This window comes from Oncorhynchus masou, chromosome 12 (genome assembly GCF_036934945.1).
Source record: "Oncorhynchus masou masou isolate Uvic2021 chromosome 12, UVic_Omas_1.1, whole genome shotgun sequence".
In the NCBI taxonomy this organism is placed as follows: Eukaryota; Metazoa; Chordata; class Actinopteri; order Salmoniformes; family Salmonidae; genus Oncorhynchus; species Oncorhynchus masou.
In genome coordinates, this window is record NC_088223.1 from 13,536,770 (window position 1) to 13,554,991 (window position 18,222).

Consider the following 18,222-nt stretch of genomic DNA (forward strand, 5'->3'; position numbering starts at 1 on the left):
AGGACAAACCATCTATCCAGTCATTAACATTCAGCAGACAACAGATACAGGACAAACCATCTATCCAGTCATTAACATTCAGCAGACAGGACAGATACAGGACAAACCATCTATCCAGTCATTAACATTCAGCAGACAACAGATACAGGACAAACCATCTATCCAGTCATTAACATTCAGCAGACAACAGATACAGGACAAACCATCTATCCAGTCATTAACATTCAGCAGACAGGACAGATACAGGACAAACCATCTATCCAGTCATTAACATTCAGCAGACAGGACAGATACAGGACAAACCATCTATCCAGTCATTAACATTCAGCAGACAACAGATACAGGACAAACCATCTATCCAGTCATTAACATTCAGCAGACAACAGATACAGGACAAACCATCTATCCAGTCATTAACATTCAGCAGACAGGACAGATACAGGACAAACCATCTATCCAGTCATTAACATTCAGCAGACAACAGATACAGGACAAACCATCTATCCAGTCATTAACATTCAGCAGGCAGGACAGATACAGGACAAACCATCTATCCAGTCATTAACATTCAGCAGACAACAGATACAGGACAAACCATCTATCCAGTCATTAACATTCAGCAGACAACAGATACAGGACAAACCATCTATCCAATCATTAACATTCAGCAGACAACAGATACAGGACAAACCAACATGACTCTAGTGTATTGATAATCAAGCCCACAGCTAACTACAGCTTTTCTCTGAAACAAACTGGTTGTTACTGTAATATACATGACAACTGCTTATATTCAAAGGCCTGGATACAGTACAGTAGTTGTCTCTGTGTCTGCTCATGATGATACACCTCTGACTCTGTAATGTCAGTAGTCTTTTGCACAGAAATCATGTATCATTATTTAGGGTCAAAATACAGTGTGTGTTAATACAGTGAACAGATGGGGGGGGTGGTTAGGGAAGAGCGGGCGCATTTATGAGAGCGAAAGAGTGTGTGTGTGTGTATGTATGTGTGTCTGTGTGCTTGTATGTGTGTGGTGTGTGTGTGTGTTTAGTTGTTTGCGTGACTAATGGGTCTCATAATCGTCACGTCTGTCGAGGATCATGGATAAGAGGAGAACTGGAACATTGTATCCATTTCGTAGCAGTATGCAAATGAGGGAACCAAATGAACCTATCAGGAGTCTGTCGCCTTGGAGCTGTTCTGAGCTGCCTGGCCCTGCAGTAAAGTGTGGTACACAGGCCTATAATCTAACAGACTGGTTCTTCAGGCTGCTGCGTCACAGCTCCTGTTTCCTGCTGCTCCTTCATAATTCATGGAGATAGAGAGATGTCCTGTACATCCCCTGCCACGTCGTGTTCACGTCCTGTTGCTCAGGCCAGGATGTAGACAAACCACGTAGACTCCCGAGTGGCGCAGCGGTCTAAGGCACTGCATCGCCGTGCTAGAAGCGTCGCTACAGACCTTGGTTCGATCCCAGGCAGTATCACAAATGGCTGTGAACAGGTGTCCCATAGGTCGGTGCGCAATTGGCCTAACATAGGCCGGGTTAGGGCATGGTTTGGCCGGGCTAGGGCATGGTTTGGCCGGGTTAGGGCATGGTTTGGCTGGGCTAGGCCGGGCTAGGCCGTCATTGTAAATAAGAATTTGTTCTTAACTGACTTGACTAGTAAATTAAAAGTTTAATAAATACGCAGACACACTCAAGCTCTCTCTCTCTCTCTCCCCCCAGATTTAGCCACTCGTAGTTACCCACACACCAGACATTGAATTAATATTGTGTGCCAAGCGTACCTGCGTCACTCATTGTCTAACAGACAAACCGACTCTTGATAAATTAGCACTTCTATTTGATGCGTCTATTTCTGGTCCCTTATTTGGAAAGCGTTTTAGTCCCTAATAGCTGTTATAATAGCTGTTATATGGACTCCTCTTGTCTGGACTGGTCTCTGATAATGAGTTTGTCGTCAGGTCTATTCCAGGGGGCTTCAAAGTGAGGTGCGCAAAACTCTTGCAGAGAGTAAAGTTACATCAATTCACAGGCAACAGCCTAGTTCCTATTCCTGGGGAATTGGTTTTGTGTTGAAGTGAGTCATGTCACCTTGCCTGTGACACTGGATACCCTGGTCGGCTCTAAGGGAGAGGAGGAGGGGGAAGATGAGGAGGAGGAGGAGGAGGAAGAATAAGAGAAAGAGCTGGACATACTGCTACTATCTACAGCTACTCTACAGCTACTCTACAGCTACTCTCTACAGCTACTCTCTACAGCTACTCTCTACAGCTACTCTCTACAGCTACTCTCTACAGCTACTCTCCACAGCTGCTATCTAAAGCTACTCTCTACAGCTGGATATACTGCTACTATCTGCAGCTACGATCTACAGCTACTCTCGACAGCTACTCTCTACAGCTGTGCTCTAAAGCTACTCTCTACAGCTACTATCTAAAGCTACTCTCTACAGCTACTCTACAGCTCTCTACAACCCTCTACAGCTGTTATATACAGATGGATATACTGCCACTATCTACAGCTGCTATATACAGATGGATATACTGCCACTATCTACAGCTTCTATCTAAAGCTACTCTCTACAGCTACTCTCTACAGCTGGATATACTGCTACTCTCTACAGCTACTATCTACAGCTTCTATCTAAAGATGCTCTCTACAGCTCTCTACAGCTGCTATATACAGATGGATATACTGCCACTATCTACAGCTTCTATCTACAGCTACTCTCTACAGCTACTATATACAGATGGTTATACAGCTACTATATACAGCTTCTATCTAAAGATACTCTCTACAGCTACTATATACAGCTGGATATACTGCTACTCTCTACAGCTACTATCTACAGCTGGATATATTGCTACTCTCTACAGCTACTATCTACAGCTTCTATCTGAAGATACTCTCTACAGCTACTATCTACAGCTGGATATATTGCTACTCTTTACAGCTACTATCTACAGCTTCTATCTGAAGATACTCTCTGCAGCTACTCTCTACAGCTGCTATCTGCAGCTACTCTCTACAGCTGCTAACGATACTCTCTATAACTACTATATACTGCCCCTATCTACAGCACACACAATACTTTTCCAACAACACTATTTTGTGCGGGTCTAATAGTTTAACCTCTTGCACCTGAGTTTATTCATGTTCAAATAAACGTTCTGCTTAGCCTTACATCTGTGTTACTGCTGATTTGCATAGTCTAGGACCTTAGGTAATCACAGCACAGCATCTGTTGATTTGAATATGCATGATGGAAATATACTAACATTACTAGCAGTCACCACCGTCTCTATGATCCCTATTGACACAGAGGGCCGAATGAAGACGGTTAGCAATCCCATGATCCCCTGCTGCGAGCTGTGAAGGAATGACAAGCCGAAACAGACACACCCGCACAACGGCGCGCACGCGCACACACATCCTCCCCAATAGATCGACAGATGACGCTATCCCTTTCACACTGCATACTGGCCTATCCAATTTGGACAAGAGGAACACCTGCAGTATGTAAGAATGCTGTTCATCAACTACAGCTCAGCCTTCAACAACATAGTGCCCTCCAAGCTCATCACTAATCTCAGGGCCCTAGGTCTGAACCCCGCTCTGTGCCAGTGGGTCTTGGACTTCCTGACGGGCCGCCCCATGTGGTGAAGGTAGGCAACAACACCTCCGCTACACTGATCCTCAACAAAGGGGCCCCACAAGGGTGAGTGCTCAGCCCGCTCCTGTGCTCCCTGTTCACCCACGATTACGTGGCCACGTCTCCAACTCAATCACCAAGTTTGCAGACGACACAACAGTAGTAGGCCTGATTAACAACCTCTCCCTCAAAGTCAACAAAACGAAGGAGCTGATCATGGACTTCAGCATGCCCTATCCACATCGCCGGGCCGCAGTGGAGGAGGTGAAAAGCTTCAAGTTCCTCGGCGTACACATAATTGGCAATTTGAAATGGTCCACCCACACAGACAGTGTGGTGAAGAAAGCACAACAGAGCCTCTTTAACCTCAGGAGGCTGAAGAATTTTTTTTTGAACCATAAGAACCTCACAAACGTTTACAGATGCACCACTGAGAGCATCCTGTCGGGCTGTATTGCTGCCTGGTCTGGCAACTGCACAGTCCGCAACCACATGGCTCTCCAGGGGATGTGTGGTCTGCCCAATGTATCACCGGGGGCAAGCTACCTGCCCTCCAAGATGTCTACAACACCCGATGTCACAGGAAGGCCAAAAAGATAATCGAAGACCTCAACCACCCGAGCAACAGCCTGTTCACCAACGCTATCATCCAGAAGGCGAGGTCAGTACAGGTGCATCAAAGCTGAGACCAAGAGACTGAAAAACAGCTTCTATCTCAAGGCCATCAGACTGTTAAATGGTCACCACGAGCCAGCCTCTGCCCAGTACCCTGCTCTGAACTTTAGTCACTGTTACTAGCCGGCAACCACCCGGATACTCTAACTACCCTTACACCTTAGAGGCTGCTGCCCTATGTACATAGACATGGAACACTGGTCACTTGTTTACATACGGTTTTACCCATTTCATATGTATATACTGTATTCTAGTCAAGGCCTATCCTATTTAACTATTGCGGTACACATACAATTCTTCAAATATACTACATATTCTTTCAATATACTGTCCATATCGTCTATACATCGCACGCACACACACACACACACACACACACACACACACACACACACACACACACACACACACACACACACACACACACACACACACACACACACACACACACACACACACACACACACACACACACACACACACACACATACTCCGGACTCTGACATTGGTCGTTGTAATATTTCTATATTTCATAATTCCATTCTGTTACTTTCAGATTTGTGTGTATTGATTATATTGTTGTGTATTGTTTGATTTTACTGAACTGTTGGAGCTAGAAACACAAGCATTTCACTACGCCGGCAATAACATCTGTTGAACATGTGTATGCAACCAATAAAATTGGATTTGACATATTTCAACACACACACACACACACACACACACACACACACACACACACACACGGCAAAGGGACCTAACACCTCAAGTCCCTGCTGTCCCAAAATAAAGCAGTTAATTATGCCAGCAAATCAGCAGCCACTTAGGCTGACTCAATGAATAGTGCTCCTAAATGTTCACACACACACACACACATACGCAACAAGTGTACTTGAATTCTCTCGCTTTCACACAGGAAATTATGAAATAATCTGTGTTGGTATTACTCGGTGGTTGTAGTGGTGAGGGCTTCCCACACACGCACACACACACACACACAGACACTCTCACACACACTCTCACACACACTCCCATCCATCTATCCATCCCCGCACACACAGGCCTGGTGCAGGGAGTGATCAGGCAGACGAAGAGCAGCTCTCAGTCATTGTCTGCCGAGCTTCTCTGCTCAGACTGGATCTGATTCTTGACGGGGAGCGGCCATCCATCGCCCGGAGCAGGAAGAAGAGGCCAACACAGCTCTGATTCAATTTTTACACTCGAATCACCAGGTCGCACAGAAACAAACCCACCAACGCTTAACCACCCAGAGAGGGGAAAGAAGGGGTGGCTATGGCCGACATCGGCGAGGATCAAGATGACCTAAATGAAGTGATGCGTGAGGAAATGGAGGATGTCATCATCTATGATGGTAAGATGACTGCTTTACGTGTTTGGGGATGGAGACGGGTGTAGAGGCTTTGGGTGTGTGGTTAGCTGGCCCTGAACCCACTGGGCACAAACTGGTTGAATCAACGTTGTTTCCACGTACATGTCATTTAAACCACAAAAAAATCTACGAGATGATTTTGAATCGTTTGTGGAAAAGTGATTTGATTTTGTAACAAGTCATCAACTTAAAGGAATTTCAGTAATGCTTGTCATTTTTTTCACTCAACTTTTAACCTAAATCCAGAAACGTGCTTCAAATGTTTGTGGAGTTCATGTTGAATTCACATTAGTGGACAACTCAAATATAAATCAAATCTAAATGTTGAAATGATGTCTGCGTTCAGTGGGTATCTTCTATGATAGCAGGATAGATGGGAGCCCCAGGACGATGCTCCTTGTGTCAACGGCTGCTATTTAGTCATTTTAAGGTGGTCATATGTACTCATGACAAGTCTTACAATGCATTACACCTGTAGACGTTTTTACTTGTTATGGATGGGTGCTCCATGGGATCAATGTACTGCACTTTATTGAGGGGCTATGGATGGCACCATGACGGGGGACTGAAGTGTGGGTTTAGACAGAGCTGAGGTGACGTCATCACCATATTGACCAGTGTGGGTTTAGACAGAGCTGAGGTGACGTCATCACCATATTGACCAGTGTAGGTTTAGACAGAGCTGAGGTGACGTCATCACCATATTGACCAGTGTGGGTTTAGACAGAGCTGAGGTGACGTCATCACCATATTGACCAGTGTAGGTTTAGACAGAGCTGAGGTGACGTCATCACCATATTGACCAGTGTGGGTTTAGACAGAGCTGAGGTGACGTCATGACCATATTGACCAGTGTGGGTTTAGACAGAGCTGAGGTGACGTCATCACCATATTGACCAGTGTGGGTTTAGACAGAGCTGAGGTGACGTCATCACCATATTGACCAGTGTAGGTTTAGACAGAGCTGAGGTGACGTCATCACCATATTGACCAGTGTGGGTTTAGACAGAGCTGAGGTGACGTCATGACCATATTGACCAGTGTGGGTTTAGACAGAGCTGAGGTGACGTCATGACCATATTGACCAGTGTGGGTTTAGACAGAGCTGAGGTGACGTCATCACCATATTGACCAGTGTGGGTTTAGACAGAGCTGAGGTGACGTCATGACCATATTGACCAGTGTGGGTTTAGACAGAGCTGAGGTGACGTCATGACCATATTGACCAGTGTGGGTTTAGACAGAGCTGAGGTGACGTCATCACCATATTGACCAGTGTGGGTTTAGACAGAGCTGAGGTGACGTCATCACCATATTGACCAGTGTGGGTTTAGACAGAGCTGAGGTGACGTCATCACCATATTGACCAGTGTGGGTTTAGACAGAGCTGAGGTGACGTCATCACCATATTGACCAGTGTGGGTTTAGACAGAGCTGAGGTGACGTCATCACCATATTGACCAGTGTGGGTTTAGACAGAGCTGAGGTGACGTCATCACCATATTGACCAGTGTAGGTTTAGACAGAGCTGAGGTGACGTCATCACCATATTGACCAGTGTGGGTTTAGACAGAGCTGAGGTGACGTCATCACCATATTGACCAGTGTGGGTTTAGACAGAGTTGAGGTGACGTCATCACCATATTGACCAGTGTGGGTTTAGACAGAGCTGAGGTGACGTCATCACCATATTGACCAGTGTGGGTTTAGACAGAGCTGAGGTGACGTCATCACCATATTGACCAGTGTGGGTTTAGACAGAGCTGAGGTGACGTCATGACCATATTGACCAGTGTGGGTTTAGACAGAGCTGAGGTGACGTCATCACCATATTGACCAGTGTGGGTTTAGACAGAGCTGAGGTGACGTCATGACCATATTGACCAGTGTGGGTTTAGACAGAGCTGAGGTGACGTCATGACCATATTGACCAGTGTGGGTTTAGACAGAGCTGAGGTGACGTCATCACCATATTGACCAGTGATTGACTTTGTGCTACTCGAGAATTACATATTTAAAGATTACATTAGTTTTGCACAATTCCCTTTCTGCTGTCTCTGTGCTGCTTGTTGATCGATGTTCAACTTTTTAGAAGGCAGCAGAGAAGAGAGCCTTGTGTGGGTGTTCTTGTATAACTGGCAGATGTTTTAAACCAAACATTATGTACCACAAGAGAGTATTTTAACCCAATATAATAATAATGTGCATTGCATTTTCCACTGTGACGTAGGAGAATTGAATGATGAAGTGAATGTTTTGGGACGTAGCATTTTGGACAGTATGAAGGGAAAGAACAACTACTGACAGCTGGGGAAATCATTTTCTCTTGCACACGTCTTCCACCCATTATATATGAACCATTCCACTTCAACTGTTGACAACTCTATATGCAAACTAGCTTGCTATTACAATACTTATTATGGTAATATATAAAAACAACATTATCATGTCAGTTCAGTTACAATAATGTCTAGTGAAACATACATACAATCAACGCGGAAGACACATTTCAGTTGAATGCATTCAGTTGTACAACTGACTGGGTATCGTCCTTCCCCTTCCCATAATAAACCATATGCAGGGTATTCCTAGATTCAGATTCATGCACCATGCTGGTCCTGTAATGTATGATAATGCCTAGGTTGGTTGACCCACTTTGCAGTAAATGAAATGAGCCAATAGTAATGTCACTTCTGTCCTTCTTCTGCCAGGAGGTATACACACAGGCTTACAGTTAACCGTCAACCGGTGAGCTCGTTTGTCTTGTCCGTAGTCGTCATGCCTACAGCATATAGAGAGCCTAGTTTGAGCGGAACAGCCCACCACCTGTCAGGCAGCAAAGAGTAGCTCCTCAAAAAGCATGCAGGCTACTGGGGTGTAGCCTGTTTTTGGAAGCCCAGTCATTGGTCAGCCCAGTCATTGGTCAGCCCAGTCATTGGTCAGCGCTGTCATTGGTCAGCCCTGTCATTGGTCAGCCCTGTCATTGGTCAGCCCTGTCATTGGTCAGCCCTGTCATTGGTCAGCCCAGTCATTGCACAACAAACAACAATTCTAAATGCAGTCGCATGTTAAACTTTGGTGGCCACGATTAAAAAGGAGTTATTTTATTTCTCAATCGGTAAAGTGTGCCTCCCATACGCCATTCAGATGTGTAGGCTATATTTTTATTTACCTCTATTTAACTATGACAGCCTGGGAACAGTGACGGCCTAGGAACAGTGGGTTAAGTGCCTTGTTCAGGGGCAGAACGACATATCTTTATCTTGTCAGCTCAGGGGTTTGAACTTGCAACCTTCCGCTTACTAGTCCAACGCCCTAACCACTAGGTCACCCTGCTGCCCCTAAACTCTAACCACTAGGCCACCCTGCCGCCCCTACGCTCTGACCACTAGGCTACCTGCCGCCTCTACGCTCTAACCACTAGGCTACCTGCCGCCTCTACGCTCTAACCACTAGGCTACCTGCCGCCCCTACGCTCTAACCACTAGGCTACCTGCCGTCCCTACGCTCTAACCACTAGGCTACCTGCCGCCCCTACGCTCTAACCACTAAGCTACCTGCCGTCCCTACGCTCTAACCACTAGGCTACCTGCCGTGCCACTTAGTTTAATGTTGACCAGTTGGTCTAATGTTGACCACTTAGTCTAATGTTGACCACTTAGTCTAATGTTGACCACTTAGTTTAATGTTGACCAGTTGGTCTAATGTTGACCACTTATTTTAATGTTGACCACTTAGTTTAATGTTGACCAGTTGGTCTAATGTTGACCACTTAGTTTAATGTTGACCAGTTGGTCTAATGTTGACCACTTAGTTTAATGTTGACCACTTAGTTTAATGTTGACCACATAGTTTAATGTTGACCACTTAGTTTAATGTTGACCACTTGGTTTAATGTTGACCACTTGGTTTAATGTTGACCACTTAGTTTAATGTTGACCACTTAGTTTAATGTTGACCACTTAGTTTAATGTTGACCAGTTAGTCTAATGTTGACCAGTTGGTTTAATGTTGACCACTTAGTTTAATGTTGACCAGTTGGTCTAATGTTGACCACTTAGTTTAATGTTGACCACTTAGTTTAATGTTGACCACTTAGTTTAATGTTGACCAGTTGGTTTAATGTTGACCAGTTGGTTTAATGTTGACCAGTTGGTTTAATGTTGACCAGTTGGTCTAATGTTGACCAGTTGGTCTAATGTTGACCAGTTGGTCTAATGTTGACCAGTTGGTCTAATGTTGACTAGTTAGTATAATGTTGACCAGTTGGTTTAATGTTGACCAGTTGGTTTAATGTTGACCACTTAGTTTAATGTTGACCAGTTAGTTTAATGTTGACCAGTTAGTCTAATGTTGACCAGTTAGTCTAATGTTGACCAGTTAGTTGGCGGCAAAATTGACCAAAATTTGCACCCCTAAGAGGAAGAAGGATGAGGGTGGGAGAAGGAGGGTGGGAGGGAGAAGGAGGGTGGGAGGGAGAAGGAGGGTGAGAGGGAGAAGGAGGGTGAGAAGGAGGGTGAGAGGGAGAAGGAGGGTGAGAGGGAGGGAGAGGACAGAGGAGTTGAGTCTGACAGTCCTGCTTACATGCTGAGCATACCGCTTGTGCGCATGTCAATTTTGTCCATCCACACCAGACGTGATCAGGACACGCAGGTTGAAATATCAAAACAAACTCTGAACTAGCTATATTAATTTGGGGACAGATTTGATTAAACATTTATGGGAATTTAGCTATCTAGCTTGCTGTTGCTAGCTAATTTGTCCTGGGATATAAACATTGTGTTGTTATTTTACCTGAAATGCACAAGGTCCTCTACTCTGACAGTGAATCTACAGATAAAATGGTAAACAGTATGTTTCTAGTAATCTCTCCTCCTTCAGGCTTCTTCTTCCTGTTTGAATTTTATATGGCGGTTGGCCACCAACTTTAAGGTGCATTACCACCACCAACTGGACTGGAGTGTGGACCTCAGTTCATCTTTCAATCACCCACATGGGTGTATGTTCCTAAAAACCAATGAGGAGATGGGAGAGGCGTGACTTCCAACTTGTCAATCGTCATAAATAGAACCAAGTTCTATTTTAGCGGCAGGCTACGCAGACACTTGTTGACATGCATGAGCAGTGTGGGTGCAACATTTTAAAATTGTATTTTGCAACGATCGTGCACGTGACGCGGGCAGTGTGGTCAGTATGTTAGGCTGCCATAGAGTCAATTATGACTAGGTGGCACGTTTCCCTGCGGTTAATTGTGGCAGCAGAAATAGCACTGTGCCATAGCACTATAGAGGGGTGGAGATTGGCTCAGAGCTCTCTTTCATACTCTTTTCTCTCTCTCTCCCATTTTCTCTCTCTCTTTGGAGTAGTTCATGTATGATGAACCAATGACACTGAAAAGCCTTTGATACTCTAAAACAAATAATTATGCTGATATATGTCTCTCATGGTAGTCTGCAACTGCGGTTTACTGTACTTTATGAAACTGTGATGATGACAGACTTCAAACAGACCTTGAACCTTCTCAAAGTTTCCTAAATCAGTCCACTATTTCCTCAGAGACAGAAGACAATCTTATTTCCTGAATCCTGACTGGTAATGGTGTGACAGTGGATAAAGAATAAGTCACTTCCCTCAATGACTTATTAGGCTATTATTATTATTATTATTATTATTATTATTTTTTTTTTTTTTTGAGAGAACTTTTTCGTTGTTGCCCTTTTTCTCCCCAATTGGTAGTTACAGTCTTGTCTCATCGCTGCAACTCCCGTACGGACTCGGGAGAGGCGAAGGTCGAGAGCCGTGCGTCCTCTGGAACACAACCCAACCAAGCCGCACTGCTTCATGACACAATGCCCACTAAACCCGAATGCCAGCCACACGAACGTGTCGGAGGAAACACAGTACACCTGGCGAACGTGCCAGCATCTACTACGCCCGGCCCACCACAGGAGTCGCTAGTGCGCGATGTGACAAGGTCATCCCTACCGGCCATCCCTGCCTCCCCTAACCCGGTCGATGCTGGGCCAATTGTGCGATGCCCAATGGGTCTCACGGGCAGGCTACAACAAAGCCTGGACTTGAATCCAGAATCTCTAGTGGCATAGCTTGCACTGCGATACAGTGCCTTAGAACACTGCACCACTCAGGAGGCTTAGGCTATTACTGTTACTATTATTATTATTATTATTATTATTACTGTTATTATTATTATTATTATTATTATTATTATTATTATTAGTTGTAGTAGTAGTATTTGTATTATTATAATTGGTAGTAGTATTATTCGTAGTAGTAGTAGTAGTAGTGGTATTATTATTAATATTATTGTTATTATTGTTAGTAGTAGTAGTAGTAGTAGTAGTAGTAGTAGTAGTAGTATAATTATTTGTATTATTATTATTATTAGTAGTAGTAGTAGTAGTAGTAGTAGTAGTATTACTAGTAGTAGTAGTAGTATTAGTATTACTAGTACTGGTGAGTATTATTATTAGTAGTAGTAGTGGTATTATTATTATTATTATTATTAGTAGTAGTAGTAGTATAATTATTTGTATTATTATTATTAGTAGTAGTAGTAGTAGTATTATTATTATTACTAGTACTGGTGAGTATTATTATTAGTAGTAGTAGCAGTAGTATTATTAGTATTACTGATATTGGTAGTTTTAGTATTACTATTGGTAGTAGTATTCGTAGTATTATTTTTATTATTAATATTTTTATTATTAATATTATTGTTATTATATTCTTATTAGTAGTAGTACTATTAGTATTATGATGATGATTATTATTTGTATTATTATTACTAGTAGTAGTAGTAGTAGTAGTAGTATTTTAACATTATTGTTATTATTGATCTTATTAGTAGTAGTATTATTAGTATTTTGATTCATATTAGTAGTATTATGATTATTAATATTGTTAGTAGTAGTATTTGTATTATTCATATTATTATTATTAGTAGTACTAGTATTTGTATTATTATTATTATTATTATTATTATTAGTAGTAGTAGTATTTGTATTATTCATATTATTATTATTATTATTAGTAGTAGTATTTGTATTATTATTATTATTAGTAGTAGTAGTAGTAGTAGTAGTAGTAGTAGTGGTAGTAGTAGTATTTGTATTATTCATATTATTATTAATAGTAGTATTTGTAGTATTCATATTATTATTATAATAATTATTATTATTAGTAGTAGTATTTGTATTATTCATATTATCATTATTAGTAGTATTATTTGTAGTATTCATATTATTATTATTATTATTATTAGTAGTAGTATTTGTATTATTCATATTATCATTATTAGTAGTAGTAGTATTTGTATTATTCATATTATCATTATTAGTAGTAGTAGTATTTGTATTATTCATATTATCATTATTAGTAGTAGTAGTATGTGTATTATTCATATTATTAGTAGTAGTATTTGTATTACTAATATTATTATTATTATTAATAGTAGTATTTGTATTATTCATATTATTATTATTATTAGTAGTAGTAGTATTTGTATTATTCATATTATTATTATTATTAGTAGTAGTATTTGTATTATTCATATTATTATTAGTGGTTGTAGTATTTGTATTATTCATATTATTATTATTAGTAGTAGTAGTATTTGTATTATTCATATTATTATTATTAGTGGTAGTAGTATTTGTATTATTCATATTATTTTTAATAGTAGTAGTATTTGTATTATTCATATTATTATTATTAGTAGTAGTATTTGTATTATTCATATTATTATTATTAGTGGTAGTAGTATTTGTATTATTCATAATATTATTATTAGTATTTGTATTATTCATATTATCATTATTATTAGTAGTAGTATTAGTATTATTCATATTATTATTATTATTATTAGTAGTAGTATTTGTATTATTCATATTATTATTATTATTAGTAGTAGTATTTGTATTATTCATATTATTATTATTATTAGTAGTAGTATTTGTATTATTCATATTATTATTATTATTAGTAGTAGTATTTGTATTATTCATATTATTATTAGTAGTAGTAGTATTTGTATTATTCATATTATTATTATTATTAGTAGTAGTATTTGTATTATTCATATTATTATTATTAGTAGTAATAGTAGTAGTATTTGTATTATTCATATTATTATTATTAGTAGTAATAGTAGTAGTATTTGTATTATTCATATTATTATTAGTAGTAATAGTAGTAGTATTTGTATTATTCATATTATTATTATTATTAGTAGTAGTAGTATTTGTATTATTCATATTATTATTAGTAGTAATAGTAGTAGTATTTGTATTATTCATATTATTATTATTAGTAGTAGTATTTGTATTATTCATATTATTATTATTAGTCGTAGTAGTATTTGTATTATTCATAATATTATTATTAGTATTTGTATTATTCATATTATCATTATTAGTAGTAGTAGTATTAGTATTAGTCATATTATTATTAGTAGTAGTATTTGTATTATTCATATTATTATTAGTAGTAGTAGTATTTGTATTATTCATATTATTATTATTATTAGTAGTAGTATTTGTATTATTCATATTATTATTAGTAGTAGTAATAGTAGTAGTATTTGTATTATTCATATTATTATTAGTAGTAATAGTAGTAGTATTTGTATTATTCATATTATTATTAGTAGTAATAGTAGTAGTATTTGTATTATTCATATTATTATTAGTATTAGTAGTAGTAGTATTATTCATATTATTATTATTATTAGTAGTAGTATTTGTATTATTCATATTATTATTATTAGTAGTAATAGTAGTAGTATTTGTATTATTCATATTATTATTATTAGTAGTAGTAGTAGTATTTGTATTATTCATATTATTATTAGTAGTAATAGTAGTAGTATTTGTATTATTCATATTATTATTATTATTAGTAGTAGTATTATTCATATTATTATTATTATTAGTAGTAGTATTATTCATATTATTATTATTAGTAGTAGTATTATTCATATTATTATTAGTTGTAGTAGTAGTATTTGTAGTATGTTTTTATTTAATCAAGCAAATCTAATGTGATATAAATAAGAAAAGGAGAAAGGCGGTGTAATTGTGTGAACTCCTTAAGTTATATAAAGGTCTGCGGGAGGATGGAGGAAAGTGGTGAGTCTGTACATCCCAAAGAGCGTTGATTGTGAGTTCTGACAGGAAACGGGGTCCGATGAGGTCCAAGAAAGACATTGAGCACTAGTGTTAGCAGGGAAGGAGAGTTTAAATAAACCAGTGTTTGGTGAACTGGGTCAGTAGGGACAGAAAAACCCAAAGAAAGGTGCCACTTCAGCAAGAGGAGAGATGTTTCTGAAAGCTCCTTGTACCTGTACTTGTAGGCCTATATAATAGTAGTGTACCTGTACTTGTAGGCCTATATAATAGTAGTGTACCTGTACTTGTAGGCCTATATAATAGTAGTGTACCTGTACTTGTAGGCCTATATAATAGTAGTGTACCTGTACTTGTAGGCCTATATAATAGTAGTGTACCTGTACTTGTAGGCCTATATAATAGTAGTGTACCTGTACTTGTAGGCCTATATAATAGTAGTGTACCTGTACTTGTAGGCCTATATAATAGTAGTGTACCTGTACTTGTAGGCCTATATAATAGTAGTGTACCTGTACTTGTAGGCCTATATAATAGTAGTGTACCTGTACTTGTAGGCCTATATAATAGTAGTGTATCTGAGTCCTGTATAGTACTGTTACACTACCTGGTCTAGGAGCCTCTCCTCCAATCAGATCCTTTGTTGTGATACACGCTCCTCCCTTCCTATGGGCTTGATCAGTCAGAGTGGTGCAGCATTTAGCACACCTTTGCAGGCTGTTGCTTGAAGAGCCACAGTGATACCGAAGCTATACAGCACCACACAGTTCAAATCACATCAATCTTTATTTATTTAGCACATTTCATAGACATTTTGTGTAATCCAATGCACCTGTGGCCTATAAGCCCCCTCTACACTTGCCAGAAAGCATAGCTAGAATGAAGATCAATGAACTCAACTCCTTCTGCAGTGCACCTGTGACACACTACACCACGTGACCCTGGGGCACCGCCATGTTGTCATCTATAGAAAATGTTACTCCAGCCCCAGGGTGAAACAGAGGACAAATTTATCTCTGACTTTTCGCTGAACCACAAGGCAGCTCAGTGTGTACTACTGTAGCCAGCTAGAGCCAGAAAGGTGTGTGTGTGTGTGTGTGTGTGTGTGTGTGTGTGTGTGTGTGTGTGTGTGTGTGTGTGTGTGTGTGTGTGTGTGTGTGTGTGTGTGTGTGTGTGTGTGTGTGTGTGTGTGTGCACGTGTACTGTATGTGTGTTAGAACCTGTAATATGCAGTGACCCAGGCAGGATGACCGATACAAGAAGCAGTATCAGGTTCCAGAAATCCATATATTCCCTCTCCTGGTCTAGACATGTCTTGTTGTCTTGTGCTACTGCAACCCAGGAAACTAGATCCTGACAGGGGCCTCGTGGAGCCTACTGAGGGTGTACTGTATTACACAGGAGACGCATACACACACACACTCTCTTCCTTTATACCTCTCTCACTTTAATGATTGATGAGTTGAAGGAGGAGGGAGTGACAGATGATTCATCTCAACAGACTCCGGGTTTGACAGGCTCAGTGTTGAGGTGGTATCAGTTGATCTGGATCTGAAGCGGGATCTCAACATTACGAAATCTGCCCGTTGTCTCAACACAATGTGTTCAGTCATCATATTGTGCCTCCGAGTGGCATGGTTAGCTTTGCCGTGGAAATGAATCAGAGAGTGCTGATGTTTTGGGCGTCTGACAACTGAGAGGAACAATTGTGGTTTTGTGTGACACTGTCTGTCACAACTAGTACCAATATCCCAACACTGTCAGAGGAACACTGGTGGATGATTACTGTTTAAAGGGGAAATTAGTACAAGATGAGTAATGTCATAGAACTGATAAATTCATGACATCTTCACAGAACACGCACACAGGAAGTTACACAGAATTTTCACAATGTGCAAGTTTGCGCTCAGCAGACCTGAAATTAGTTCAGTAGCCCAAAAAATCGGAGGGAACATTGACACACCACTCCAGGCCCAGAGAACACACACACACACTCCTCTCCTCCTCCTCTTTTCCGACCGCAACAGAGCTTACAAACAGACAGGCCTGACCTATGCACTCAGGCTGAATCTAGTCTGCCGGGAGACTCACACACTGTTTAAACACATAACTCACACACTGTTTAAACACATAACTCACACACTGTTTAAATACACAACTCACACACTGTTTAAACACACAACTCACACACTGTTTAAATACATAACTCACACACTGTTTAAATACACAACTCACACACTGTTTAAACACACAACTCACACACTGTTTAAATACATAACTCACACACTGTTTAAATACACAACTCACACACTGTTTAAATACACAACTCACACACTGTTTAAATACACAACTCACACACTGTTTAAATACACAACTCACACACTGTTTAAATACACAACTCACACACTGTTTAAATACACAACTCACACACTGTTTAAATACACAACTCACACACTGTTTAAATACACAACTCACACACTGTTTAAATACACAACTCACACACTGTTTAAATACACAACTCACACACTGTTTAAATACACAACTCACACACTGTTTAAACACACAACTCACACACTGTTTAAACACACAACTCACACACTGTTTAAACACACAACTCACAATGTTTAAACACACACAATGTGAAGATTCTCTGGTAACCAAGTAAAAACACTCACACACACTGTCTGTCTTTCTCTCTGGAGTTGGGCAGAGCTAAACTTCAACACTCTAACATACAGCCTCTAACATACAGCCTCTAACATACAGCCTCTAACATACAGCCTCTAACCGACAGCCTCTAACATACAGTCTCTAACATACAGCCTCTAACCGACAGCCTCTAACCTACAGCCTCTAACCTACAGTCTCTAGCATACCAACTCTAACCGACAGCCTCTAACATACAGTCTCTAACTGACAGCCTCCAACATACAGCCTCCAACATACAGCCTCCAACATACAGCCTCTATCCGAAAGAATCTAACATACAGCCTCTAACATACAGCCTCTAACATACAGCCTCTAACATACAGCCTCTAACATACAGCCTCTAACATACAGCCTCTAACATACATCCTCTAACCGACAGCCTCTAACATACATCCTTTAACCTACAGCCTCTAACCGACAGCCTCTAACATACAGACTCTAACCGACAGCCTCCAACATACAGCCTCCAACATACAGCCTCCAACCATCAACCTCTAAACAACATCCTCTAACTAATAGTCTCCAACCATCAACCTCTAAACAACATCCTCTAACTAATAGTCTCTCGCTGTCAACCTCTAAACGACAGACTCTAACTAACAGCCTCCAACCATCAACCTCTAAACAACATGCTCTAACTAAC

General features: G+C 40.1%; 1 protein-coding gene across 1 annotated transcript in view; it reads left to right on the forward strand.

Annotated features, from left to right (window-relative positions):
* The first annotated feature begins 5,323 nt into the window (after nucleotides 1–5,323).
* LOC135549570 (rho family-interacting cell polarization regulator 2-like) overlaps nucleotides 5,324–18,222 on the forward strand; it is a 101,441-nt gene continuing 88,542 nt past the window's right edge. Inside the window, exon 1 of the mRNA XM_064979648.1 lies at nucleotides 5,324–5,709. Within this exon, the coding sequence (XP_064835720.1) occupies nucleotides 5,631–5,709 (79 nt within the window). The 5' untranslated portion in view covers nucleotides 5,324–5,630. The remainder of the gene's footprint in view (nucleotides 5,710–18,222) is intronic.